The sequence below is a fragment of the Schistocerca nitens genome, chromosome 1, assembly GCF_023898315.1.
Source record: "Schistocerca nitens isolate TAMUIC-IGC-003100 chromosome 1, iqSchNite1.1, whole genome shotgun sequence".
NCBI lineage: Eukaryota > Metazoa > Arthropoda > Insecta > Orthoptera > Acrididae > Schistocerca > Schistocerca nitens.
The window spans coordinates 865,970,325-865,983,090 of record NC_064614.1 but is presented as its reverse complement, the minus strand read 5'-3'; the positions used below and the strand labels follow the sequence as shown (position 1 = coordinate 865,983,090).

General features: G+C 38.8%; 1 protein-coding gene across 5 annotated transcripts in view; it reads right to left on the bottom strand.

Annotated features, from left to right (window-relative positions):
* LOC126263580 (nucleolar transcription factor 1-A-like) overlaps positions 1-12,766 on the bottom strand; it is a 205,838-nt gene that overhangs the window by 106,712 nt on the left and 86,360 nt on the right. For all 5 annotated transcript variants that reach the window (XM_049960686.1, XM_049960676.1, XM_049960689.1 and 2 more), the window contains 4 exons: positions 6,549-6,667; positions 6,289-6,444; positions 6,101-6,202; positions 5,892-6,013 (listed from right to left, as the gene is read on the bottom strand). In XM_049960686.1, coding sequence (XP_049816643.1) covers positions 5,892-6,013; positions 6,101-6,202; positions 6,289-6,444; positions 6,549-6,667 — 499 coding nt within the window. The remainder of the gene's footprint in view (positions 1-5,891; positions 6,014-6,100; positions 6,203-6,288; positions 6,445-6,548; positions 6,668-12,766) is intronic.

Genomic DNA, 12,766 nt, shown 5'->3' with positions numbered 1-12,766 from the left:
GTAGTAATTATTGTTTTCATTATGTTTCTACAATTTTAATTTTGCATAAAAGTTCAGGCACTACTTAATTCATAGATGGTGATTTGTGCTACTCATAATTTCAAACTTTTTTTGCATATATGTATAAGCAAAATTTCATTCCTGTTCTGCAACTTACATGCGGACATGTTAAAACATAGATGTCATTACACATAGCGGAGTAAGAGAGGTATGAAAGGAAAGCAAAGAAATAGGAGATTCTACATATTTATTACAGTAATACCTGAAAAAATTGATGAAACACACACACACACACACACACACACACACACACACACACATTTTGGCCATATCCATCTTCAGTGAAAAGACGATACACAACAATACATATACAAGGTGGAATCCAAAATTTTCAGGACTGGTGCTGCCATCTGGAAAGTAGAAGTAGTAGATCTTTGCACCGCTAGGTGGCGAGAGCTGCATATTTGACGAGTCAGTGTGTGGAGTGGTATTCGGCTGGGAGGACGTGTTGTGTGTCCACATTGATTTCCGTAATACTCTGTGTTTGGTGTGTGGCGATTTTACGATGGATCTGCGAACAGAACAGCGCGTGTGTATCGAATTCTGTGCAAATCTCAGGAAAAGTGCTACGGAGACCCTTGCAATGATTCAACAAGTGTTTGGGGGACAGAGCATGAGTTGTATGCATTTGTTTCAGTGGCATGCTCGGTTCAGGGCCGGCCGTACAGACATCGAAAATGATGTTTACACTGGAAGGCCCGTAAGCCGCACAATGCTAGACATTGTTGCCAAACTTCAACAACTGGTTCGTGTGGATCAACGCTGAACCATTCAAGACCGTGCAGATGAAGTGGGTATTGGTTATGGGACATATCAATGAATGTTGACTGATGAATTGGGCATGCATCGTGTCGCCGCAAAATTTGTGCCATGGATCTTGACTGCCGATCAGAAGGCACAGCGTGTTGAAGTGTGCACGGACCTTCGTCAGACTGCATCTGATGATCCAACCCTCTTGTCTCGCGTTATCACCAGTGACAAGAGCTGGATTTATGGTTATGACCCAGAGACAAAGCAACAATCATCCCAGTGGAAGAGCCCAGGCTCTCCAAGACCCAAACAAGTGAGACAGGTGAAGAGTAAAGTGAAGAGCATGATCATCGTTTTCTTTGATACCAAGGGAATTGTGCACAAAGAACTCGTCCCACGCAACGAAACAGTGAATTCCACGTACTAATGTGACGTTTTGGCGACGGCTCCGTGAAAATGTGCGGCAACGATGGCCCGAACTTTGGCGTCAAGGGAACTGGCTGCTGCATCACAACAATGCGCCCTGTCACACGTCCTTGCTCACCAGGACCTTTTTGGCAAAAAACAACATGGTGGTTGTACCCCACCCACCGTACTTGCCAGATTTGGCACCTTGCGACTTAGCACTATCCCAAAACTGAAACTCAAGGTGAAAGGCCATTGGTTCGACACTCTAGAGAGAATTCAAGAAGCATCACTGGCAGCGATAAACACCCTCAAAGAACACGACTCCCAGAAAATGTTTGACCCGTGGCAGAAGCAGTAGGACTGGTGTGTACGTGCGGATGGGAACTACTTCGAGGGTGCTGGTGACCATTAGTCCAAAGGTAAGATTTTCAACAGATGGCAGCACCAGTCCCGAAAATTTTGGATAGCACCTCGTACACTATGCAAAACAAAAATGTTGTACAATAAATTTAAATTATTGGTAAAATGGCTATACTTCAAGAAAAATTTTATTTTACAAGCTTTAACAATAGCAGTATTTTATATGTTATTGAGCGGTCTATGGGAAACTTAACTGTGATACTATATTCAACATATAAACCACTATGAAACAGTGTTCACGTACTATGATTCAAATTTCAAAATTGGAAAAAAAAAAAATTTGTTTCCTGATAGAGATACATAGCAAATGAGATACACAAAGCACTATTATATTAACAAGAATTTTAGCTTCTGAAGATAGAAGAAGATGAAGTATTCATGAATGTATTTGGTGAAATAAATCTCTACATATTGTAAATGAGAAAACAATGAATGATCGCCTCAAAGAACGATGTCTTTTCAAGAAAATATACTAGGTTATTCATTTTGTACTCAAGGATTTTAGGAGAAGACTGCCTGAGAACTACTAAATAAACAGAGAATAAACACAATCAGTGAATGGAGCATCTCTTCAAGTTTTTAATTCACACTGCAGGAGTTTAATGTGGGCACTTTTTGTGATGAGGCAAATGTCAATATGTGTTTGCAATTCATTGAAGTCACGGCTACTGTGGCCCCAGAAGGTGCAACAACAGTTGTCCGTTCACTGGGTTGTGTGTATGCAGGTATGAATTAATTCAATGTGATAATGTGGAGCAGATGATGTGTCTACATGTTCTGGCTTGCCTGCTCCCTAGTAGCACACAAACTACACCATGGCACATATTACACATAGAAATTTGGAGAGATGCTGTATCCACTGATACATGCCATATTTCTGTATGTCTCATAATTGTTGTGCGGTTGTCTGCCGAAACCCTGGAGACACTTACAAATAATTGTATGTTTAAAGCCTTGTCCTTTCCTATGATTTGCATTACAATCATTCTGCATCAACTGATGTCATTTTACACTAAAAGTGTATAATATTGCCGACAGCTAAATATCTGAAGCATTTTCTTTAAATTCTAGCTGATTTTAGAGAGCTTCATCATATCAACGCATATTGAATATAGGGGGTGATCAAAAAGTTCCCGTTTGAAGGCCATGCAATCCAGAATCGGTATGCCACTCAGGTAAATCATTGTGAGCATTGAGATGTCATCCAACCAATGCAACACCAGGTTGAAGCTACCCATTTGGTAACGTACCAAGGCCTGCTACATGAAGAAATCCATAACTGCCTGCTGTGCATTCTCGTACAATAGGAATCATCAACCCTTCAAGACCTTTTTCAAGGGGCTGGAGGCGTGATAATCATATGGGAGGAGATCTACAGGGTGGGTGCTTACGTCTCTCTCACTTTTGATGGCGTAACTTCTGTCTTATGACATTTGTAAAATTGAAATGTGTCTTGTCATGAAGCAGCAGCACATTCTTCATAAATGCACATTCTTCATTCTCCAATGGATGTCAACCAGTGTTTGTCTTTTGGAGCCAAAAAGAGAATAACAGCATTTTGGTCCTTTTTGGAAGCATTTGGTAACAATGTTACCATAGTTCATGTTTCAACATTTACGACATGCACATTGGAAAGATATGAACACCACACTAATACCTTGCTTATGTGTCAGTTCTTATATAATATGTGATCAAAAGTACCCGGACAAAAACATGCGTTTTTCATATTAGGTGTATTGTGCTGCCACCTACTACCAGGTACTCGATATCAGCAACCTCAGTAGTCATTAGACATTGTGAGAGAGCAGAATGGGGTGCTCTGCGGAACTCACAGACTTTGAATGTGGTCAGGTGATTGGGTGTCACTTGTGTCATATGTCTGTACGAGAGATTTCCACACTCCTAAGCATCCCCAATTCCACTGTTTCCAATGTGATAGTGAAATGGAAAAGTGAAGGGACATAAACAGTACAAAAGCATTCAGGCTGACCTTGTCTGTTGACTGACAGAGACCACTGACAGTTGAAGGTGGTCATAATGCGTAATACGCAGACATCTATCCAGACCATCATGCAGGAATTCCAAACTGCATCAGGATCCACTGCAAGTACTGCGGGAGGTGAGAAAACTTTGATTTCATGGTCAAGCGGCTGCTCATAAGCCACACATGATGCTGGTAAACGCCAAATGACGCGTTGCTTAGTGTAAGGAGCGTAAACTTGGACGATTGAACAGTAGAAAAAACGTTGTGTCGAGTGGCGAATCACGGTACACAATGTGGCGATCTGATGGCAGGGTGTAGATATGGCGAATGCCTGGTGAAAGACATCTGCCAGTATGTATAATGCCAACAGTCAAATTCAGAGGCGGTGGTGTCATGGTGTGGTCTTGTTTGTCATGGAGGGGGCTTGCACCCCTTGTAGTTTTGTCTGGCACTGTCACAGCACAGGCCTACATTGATGTTTTAAGCACCTTCTTGCTTCTCACTGTTGAAGAGCAATTCAGGGATGGTGATTGCATCTTTCAACAAGATCGAGCCTGCAGGGCCTGTGGTGGAGTGGTTACATGACAATAACATTCCTGTAATGGACTGGCCTGCACAGGGTCCTGATCTGAATCCTATAGAACACCTATGGGATGTTTTGGAATGCCGACTTTGTGCCAGGCCTCACTGACCGACATCGATACCTCTCCTCAGTGTAGCACTCCATGAAGAATGGGCTGCCATTCCCCAAGAAACCTTCCACCACCTGATTGAAAGTATGCCTGAGAGAGTGGAAGCTGTCATCAAGGGTAAGGGTGGGCCAACACCATACTGAATTCCAGCATTACCGATAGACGGCCCCACGAACTTGTAAGTCATTTCCACCCAGGTGTCCGGATACTTTAGATCACATAGTGAACACCTGTATTGGAGTTGTGCTATGTTGCACATATGCTGCGGCAACACCGTTTAACGGAGACTTTTTGATCCCTTCCTATTTGTTTAGTGTGTTTCTAAAAAAGATCACCGTGTCTAAGAGAGCAGCAATTGCATGAAGGATGAAAGAAATACACATCACCCTTTAGTGAGGAATGTCTTATTTTAAAGGCCAATGAGAAAACACAAATATAAGAAGAGGAGGGAGGGGACGAAACAGTGAAATCTGAGCAGGTATCCCAAACATTTGGACACAGATAAGCATATAGTACAGGACGTAATGCAATGCGGACAAGTAAATTTTTCCTACACAGGTCCAGACAGTTACCTAAAATAAGTGACTAGTATTTAAAGCTTCTGGCATATTTGTTGCGTTAGTTACTTAAATTCTTACCTTCCACTCATCAAAACCCTAACTGGGACTGCTGTGTTATGTACCTTACAAGAATGCAGCCGAGTGACATCCTCGGCAACCGCTGATATTTCAATAAGCCATCTTCGTGGTAAGTGTGACTAGAGAGTGCTGTGCTATGAAATTTAAAATGTTTGTACCAGAGCATATGCTGTAAAACACACACACACACACACACACACACACACACACTAGCTCTACAGCATAGACGCACACACTATCTCTACAACATAACCAAAGTCTACCAACATCACAAGTTACCGAAAGTGATATTAATAACTAACAAGTAAAACAGTATTAACTCTGTCCCTCTACTGTTTGACCAAGGAGATAGCAGGAACCCAAACAGTTTTTCAGCAAAAACGTCTGTCTCTATTTATGAGGTCACTTGCCATTTTAGTCTCAAAATGCTTTCTCAATAACACTATCCCAATAGCTGGAAAAACATCCCAGCACCTTCAAGCTGTTTGGCAATAGTAGATTTTCTGAGCAGCTGTCAGTGTGTATAATGCTTTTGCTTGGTACACCATCCCTCCATGGTCCTGATGGTCTGACCAATATACGACACGCCACGGCTCTATGTAGTATGACTAACACACTCATTACACAAACGAAGATCACCCTTCATGGACCTTTTAAATGTCATAATCTTAGACGATGGTTGAGAAACACATTTTACATAATATTTTTGCAGAATGCAACCAATCCCTTTGGAAACGCTTCCTGCATAAGACTCAAGGGCCATAGACTTTGGTGCCACCTCATTATTATTGTCACTCACCTGACTCACACTAAGTCAATAGTGCAACATGCATTTGCGTGAGTTATTTGAACATTTTACACACTGGGGGGAACTCAAGTTTCACACAGTTTAACATTCATTGCAATTACTTATATAATTTTAACAAACATGATACTTACTAAAACTGCTCCATTTTTTCTTCATATTCTTTCTTCTGGGCAGCCGCCATATCAATATATTTCTGCTTTTTCTTTGCTGGCAGCTTATTGTAAAGTTCAGCAATGTATTTAGAAACATTTGTCTGAAAGCAAAAAAACCATTAGCATAGCTAATACTTTCATTGCAAACTCTGTAAAAGCAAAGCATAAGGTCCTAGCATTAAACACACCATTTCAAGGCCAGGGTTATCTTTTGCAACTTTGTCTTTTTTTTCTAAATAGAAAAGCATATACGTCGACAGAGGTCTTCGAGGCAAGTCTGGGTGGCGATTCTGTTAACAAAAACAGTAAATGAATTGGTTGCAGTTATAAAGATCATAGCACTGGCTGATAAGAGTAAGGAATACTTTCTTTTTACCTGTCGTTGGCTTCGATAAAAATGTGTCCATGGTTTTGAAACCCATGTTTTTGCATCTTCCAACAATTCCTTCAAAATTCGAAACCTTCTTAGGCGTTTCTGAATTTTAAACCACACTTCCTTACATTCGCCAGCAGAATAATTACCAAAGCTAATCTAAAATAAAATGTTCGAATTATCTACTCATTAATTAAAAAGAGTTATTAACAGTGATATCAAAGTAAATTTGTTTCTATAAAAACAGAATCTAATTTACATACCTCATCCCAGTTTAGTTTCTCTGCTCGGGAATCATAACGCAAATTATCCTTAGCGGGGATGTTATTTTCCATTCGTTTCATTAATTCCATTAAATCTGCTTCTGGCCAATCGGGAATATCTACAGCAAAGAACAAGTGCTTGAAAAAAAAGCAACAAAAACTAACAGAACCCAAGATTGAGATAATGAGTTACATTCACATCAACTATAAAAAATACATGCTTCCCATGCCAACACTGTCTACATTTGCATATCACATTCCTCATATGTTTGGCACATTTTGCACTTGACATTGATACAATTATTAGTCAGTACTTTCCCTAGATACATGTCATTCACTACAAGAGTTCTGGGAAAAAAAGAAGAAAATGATGATGGATCAGTTTTGTGGGTGTCTCACATATTGTTCTTTAGTGTCTATACTAAAACTGCTTAAGGGCCCAAACTCCTCAGTCAGCATATAATATATGTGAGTTTCACAATAACTTTTTTTTTTGGGGGGGGGGGGGGGGGGGGGGAGGGCGGGGGCAAACTAATAAAGCAATCACTGTAAAGCTTTTTGCACATTATTTATTGATTCTTAGACAACATTTTCTGATTGTTTAAAGAAATTTAGTCATCATTAAACACCCCATTATAGGAGCTAAATTTGCACTGTCCAAAATGAGATGTGTGTCCATGATGGAAGTTCTTATCTACAGGAGAGGGGAGGAGGGATGGGAGACTTAAATCTATAGGATACTGCGCATGGAGCAATAGCACAGTTTTTTTTTTTTTAATTTGGCGAAATAATAAAATAACGGACATTTGAAACAAAGATGTAGATTTGTCGTGAGTTTTTGGTCACATTTTTTGCAATAAATAATCAATCAATTAAAATAAAAAAGTCCATTATTCCTTGCAGGCATTCAGCCAAATTTAAGGAAGCTATCTTTATTAGTGTGCCTGCAATCCATTCTGTCAGTTGAAATCAATGCATTTCAAGCTGATGGAATGGATTGCGGGCACACTAATAAAGATACCTTTCTGAAAGATGGCTGAGTTACTCCTCTGGCATGTCCACAAGGTGTTACTGGCTAATACTGATTTTAATTTATTCATTAGGTACCGCAAAAAATGTGAGCAAAAACTCAGATAAGATTTGCAGACTGCACGACTGTAGCCATGGGCATGCATCAGTTTGGATAGAGCAAATTTAATTCCACAGATGGGGGTTTAATGAAAACTAAATTTCTTTAACAAATCAGAACATGTGTCTAAGAACCAACAAACAATGTGCAACAAGATTTACATTGATTAATTCATTAAGACAAGTGTGGTAGTGTGGTTAAGGACTATTATAATTTAAAACTAACAAAAATGTAAAATATTTTTACACACACACACACACACACACTTTTACCAAAGGAAGTGGGAAACAAGTTTTCATTTTTTCTCTAAAGTCTCATGTTGTAATAGGTCTATTAAGGGCTGCTGACTGCAAGTGCACAATACAATTAGGTGTGACATCGATCTTGCCAAGATAAGTACAGTTAAATTGGGGCACATACCAAAAGAAACATTTGTATCACAACAAAATGATTTACGATGCTTGATCAACATTTAGAATAAGACATGAAGCCCATCATGATACACATTTAGAAAGAGTAGTCATCTTTCAAGAACAGAACAAATCAATGGGTTGCCTCCGGCACATTTTTTTTATTTATTTAGCATGCAGCCTACCACTGATGTCATTTTCCAATATTTTTGAGAAGGTGATGTATTCTGGAAGAGTATCCCACCTGAGTGACAATAACAGCCTCAGTAAACCACAGTTTGGATTTCAGAAGAGTTGCTCTACTCAGAATACAATTTACACATTCACTGACCCAATTTTATAAGTGTTAAATAACAAAATAGCACTAGTTGGTATTTTCTGTGGCTTTTGACTATGAATCACAGTATTCTCTTACATAAACTGAGGTTCTGTTGAACTGATGGTATAGCCAACCAATGGCAGACGTCATATCGAACACAAAGAATGCAGAAAGTTGTACTTAATAATTCGACCAATGTCATCATCAGAGGAGGTTCTTCTGACTGGGGAAAAAAATCACATGTGGAGTTTCACGGGATTCCACCGAGCCTAAATCTTAGGTCTGACAATGTTCCTCATACATGTAAATAATATCCCATTTAATATACATTAAGCAGACGTAGTTATTTTTGTGGATGACACTAGTACTGTAATCAATCTAAGCAAACACACAGCAACAGATGAAATGGTAAACAAGGTTCTTAAAACTGTCATTACCTAGTTTTCTGTGAATGATCTCACTCTGAATTTTAAAAGTACACAACATATTCAGTTTCAGAGGTACTGCACCAATGATAAGTGTAACACATGTTGAGAAAATAATAAAAAGGGTGGAAACTTCAAAAATATTCAGTGTCAATGTTAATGATAATTCAAAGTGGAAAAGCACATTTTGGAACTTCTGTAACAATTTAATTCTGAGACATTTGTACTTAGAATCATTGTAAATCTCAGGGAGAGAAAAACCAGTAGTTTGATGTATTTTGCATATTTTCATTCAACAATGTCTTATGGAATAACATTCTGGGGTAATTCATCTTTAAGAAAGAAAGTTTTCATTGCTCAAAAACATGCTGTATGAATAATGTGTGGTGCTCAACCACAATCATCGTGTAAACATCTAAGTAGTTGAGAATTTTGACAATCACTTCACAGTATATTTATTGCCTCATGAAGTTTGTTGTAAACAATCCAGTGCAGTTCAAAAGGAACAATGATGTACATAATTACAATATCAGAAGAAAAAATGGCATTCATTACTCCACATTAAGGTGGTCTGCAGCACAAAAAGGGATGTACAATGTTCGAACTAAAATTGTTGATCACTTACCACATGATATAAAATGGCTGACAGACAGCAAAATAAAATTTAAAAACGAACTGAAAAAGTTTAACTTCTTCTATTCGATAAAAGAATTTCTATTACTGTAATGTGTAAAAGGTGGTAGGTAGGAATTACTATATAACTCACACTGTACTATGAAAAGGAGGGACTGCAACATGTCATGAATTTAAAAAAACAAACTTTTAAATGTAAAGCATGCAGTCATATTTACTATTTAATTTGTGTTGAGGATGTAAAATGACTTGTTCCACATCTTTAAGATTTATCATGAGAATGATGAATGTTAACATGAAGCTAACATAGCAAATCTCACATGATTACATACAAACACAGATAAAACAATAAATTAAAAACAAAACTATATATAACATTAAAAAATCAAAAGGACATGAAGGATAAGAGTCATAAACAAGCAGTTACATTTTTCATGTATTAAACTGTCTTGTGTCACTGTGAAGGAATTAAGCCACTGGCCAGAGAATGAATCATAAAGGATTTTGCTATAATGTAGCAGATGCTTTTGTCTATTGACATCATATTGTCATTCCAGTGATGTTCTCTTTCCCCAATGGTGTAACAAATCAACATATTTGCTTTCCTTTGTTCTTATGCTGTTGAGGCTGGTCCATATTTTTCAGTACAAACCGAAACCCGAAATTTTTCTTTGACACAAGAGAGATTGTGGGGCACCTTTACTAGAGGATTGTTGTAATCGTTTTTTCCATGTTTTGGTGATAGTAAAATTACTGGCAAGTATTTTTCTGGCACGGAACACAGAACCTAGTCTGTCGATTTTCACACTTTTGGACACTTGTTGAACTCCGAGCCAAGGATTTTTGTCTATTCTCTGACAAGTGCATCATTCCAGTGCATCTGGAGTGCACGAATGTACTGGGAGCCAATAGGCAGGTTCAGACTTTATTGTCTCAGATATTACACATTAGGTGTGGTTTAAGTTCTATGTTGACTTCCTTTAAATGGGCGCTACCGAGACACACTAATTTACTATATCCCACAGCACAGTTTACCAGGATCTAACCTTAGATTTGGAAAGTATAGGCTTGTCATAATACAGAATTTTTGCAGAAGATAATTCCCAGCCCCAAGTTTCATGGCAGTATGTAACCTACAGCTTAAACTTCTAGCCAAGGTCACACATGTCAACCAGATACTGTCCATCTGCCCTGCACAGCATGAAGTATAAGTTGCTGGAAAGGACAATTTATGATGATATAGGCCCTCTCATGTTGAATAAACTCCTGTCGAGAAAGTTGGTTTTCAACAAAAACAGAAGTTATACAGATGTGGTACTCAAAATGACCATCTACTGTCTGCAGCTGAAAATAAAAGGAGAATGTGCATGACAGGACTGTGCTGCAAGTCATGACATATTTGCACTAGAATAGTATGTGCCATTCTACAAGTCTTGTTAATGTAATTGCATCAATACTGTGTGACTGCCTTGTTTTCACACATCTGACATAAATCTATCAAATCATCATGCCTTTTCAGTACAGTGATACTTCCAGAACGAGAACAGTCAGATTTTTCACTTGTATCGCTATGGTATCAGTAGCTGCTGATCTTCTGGGTTTTAGTTGCTTGTTATTCAGCAAGCAATGCCCAGATCTGATTTTAAGAGTTCATGCTGTCATCATCTTCATCATTGTTATCTTTGGAGTTCATCTCACCCAAGTTTATGATAATTTCACCTACGGAGTCATTTATTAATTCATCTTTTTCCCAAAACATAGCCTTTATTTTAATTGTATATTCTTTGAAAGTTTCCCAGTCAGCTGCATTTATAGATGCAATTTCACTGCCACTTCTTGCAGCATCTCTAGAGAAATGTCCCCTTTTATGTTCTGCTCCTGTACATTTCTTTTCACTTTCGCCCAGGCCATCTATGGTATTCAGTTCATGGTGTAAAGAGAGAACTGTATGACCATGAAATTTCATTAATTAATCTCAGTGGTACCTCTTTTCTGGCCTTTTAAACTCTTGAATCAAATCAAAAAATTCAAACTTCATGTTTTCACTATGTGATCATCATTATCACAGGCCTTTGAGGCCTACAGCGGAAGAACAATACGAAAAAAACTTACAAACAAAAAACCCCAATAAAAGGAATGCCTGTCAACCACAAGAGAGAAGGTATTTGCTGTAGATGGCACTCCATCTTTCCCAGTCTCTAGCATCATCCTCCACTGCCACCGATTCCACTTGTTGAAGGATCATTGTCACTCGATCCTTCCATCGCATTCTTGGGCGTCCTCTCAGGTGTTTTCCCATGGGTTGAGAGTAGAGGACTCGCTAAGGGAGGGATCCATCTTCTTGTAAGATGTAGCCAAACCATTATAGTCGCCTCTATCCCAATATTCGTCCAACGTGTGGCTTTCCAAACCTCTGGTACAGGTCTTATTTCTTTCTTCTTTCCCATTTACCTTACATGTTATTGTAGACAGGTCCATAGATCTTCACAAATACCTTTCTTTCAAATGCACATATTGAATCTTCTGTCATTGCTGATGTTGCCCAAGTTTCACAACCGTATAAAAGTACTGGCCTCATCAGTGTCATGTACAGATGGACTTTGTTCTTCTGAGATATCAGGTGAGATTTAAAAAGATTGTTCAGACTAAAGAACACGCAATTAGCACTTGTTATGCATTGATATACTTCTTTCGTCATTCACTTTTGTTGGTTAATACTGAGCCCGGGGACTTGAACTCTTCAATTCGTTCTAAGGTATGCCCATCTACAACAATGGAAGGAGGGAGGACTCAATGACGTGATACTCCAAGATATTTAGTTTTGTCTTCGTTCACCTCTAGCCCAATATCCTTTGCAGTTTGGAGGAATCGGGAAGTATCAGCACACATTTGCTCTAGAGTGTCGCCAAAGATCACAATATCATCAGCAAATGCAGAATTGTGTCTGCTCGAACCATCTCCATTTCCCTGGTTCGGCAAGTGTCACGGCTTACTTTTTCCAAGGCCAAGTTGAATAATATTGGTACCAATTGATCTACTTGTCTCAATCCATTTTAGATAGTGAAAGGTGAGCATAGCTGGTTGCCAAACCGTACTTTAGAATGTATTTCAATGGGATGCCAAGTTCCTCTAACATTTCCTGTAATGTGACGCGGTCAATGCTGTCATAAGCTTGCCAAAAATCAATGAAGATGAGGTGTAGTTCATGATTAAGCTCATCGAATTCTATCAGCTGCCTCGAAGTAAATATGTGGTCAATTGTAGACCGTCTGGGGATGAACCCCCATTGATATGTGCCTACA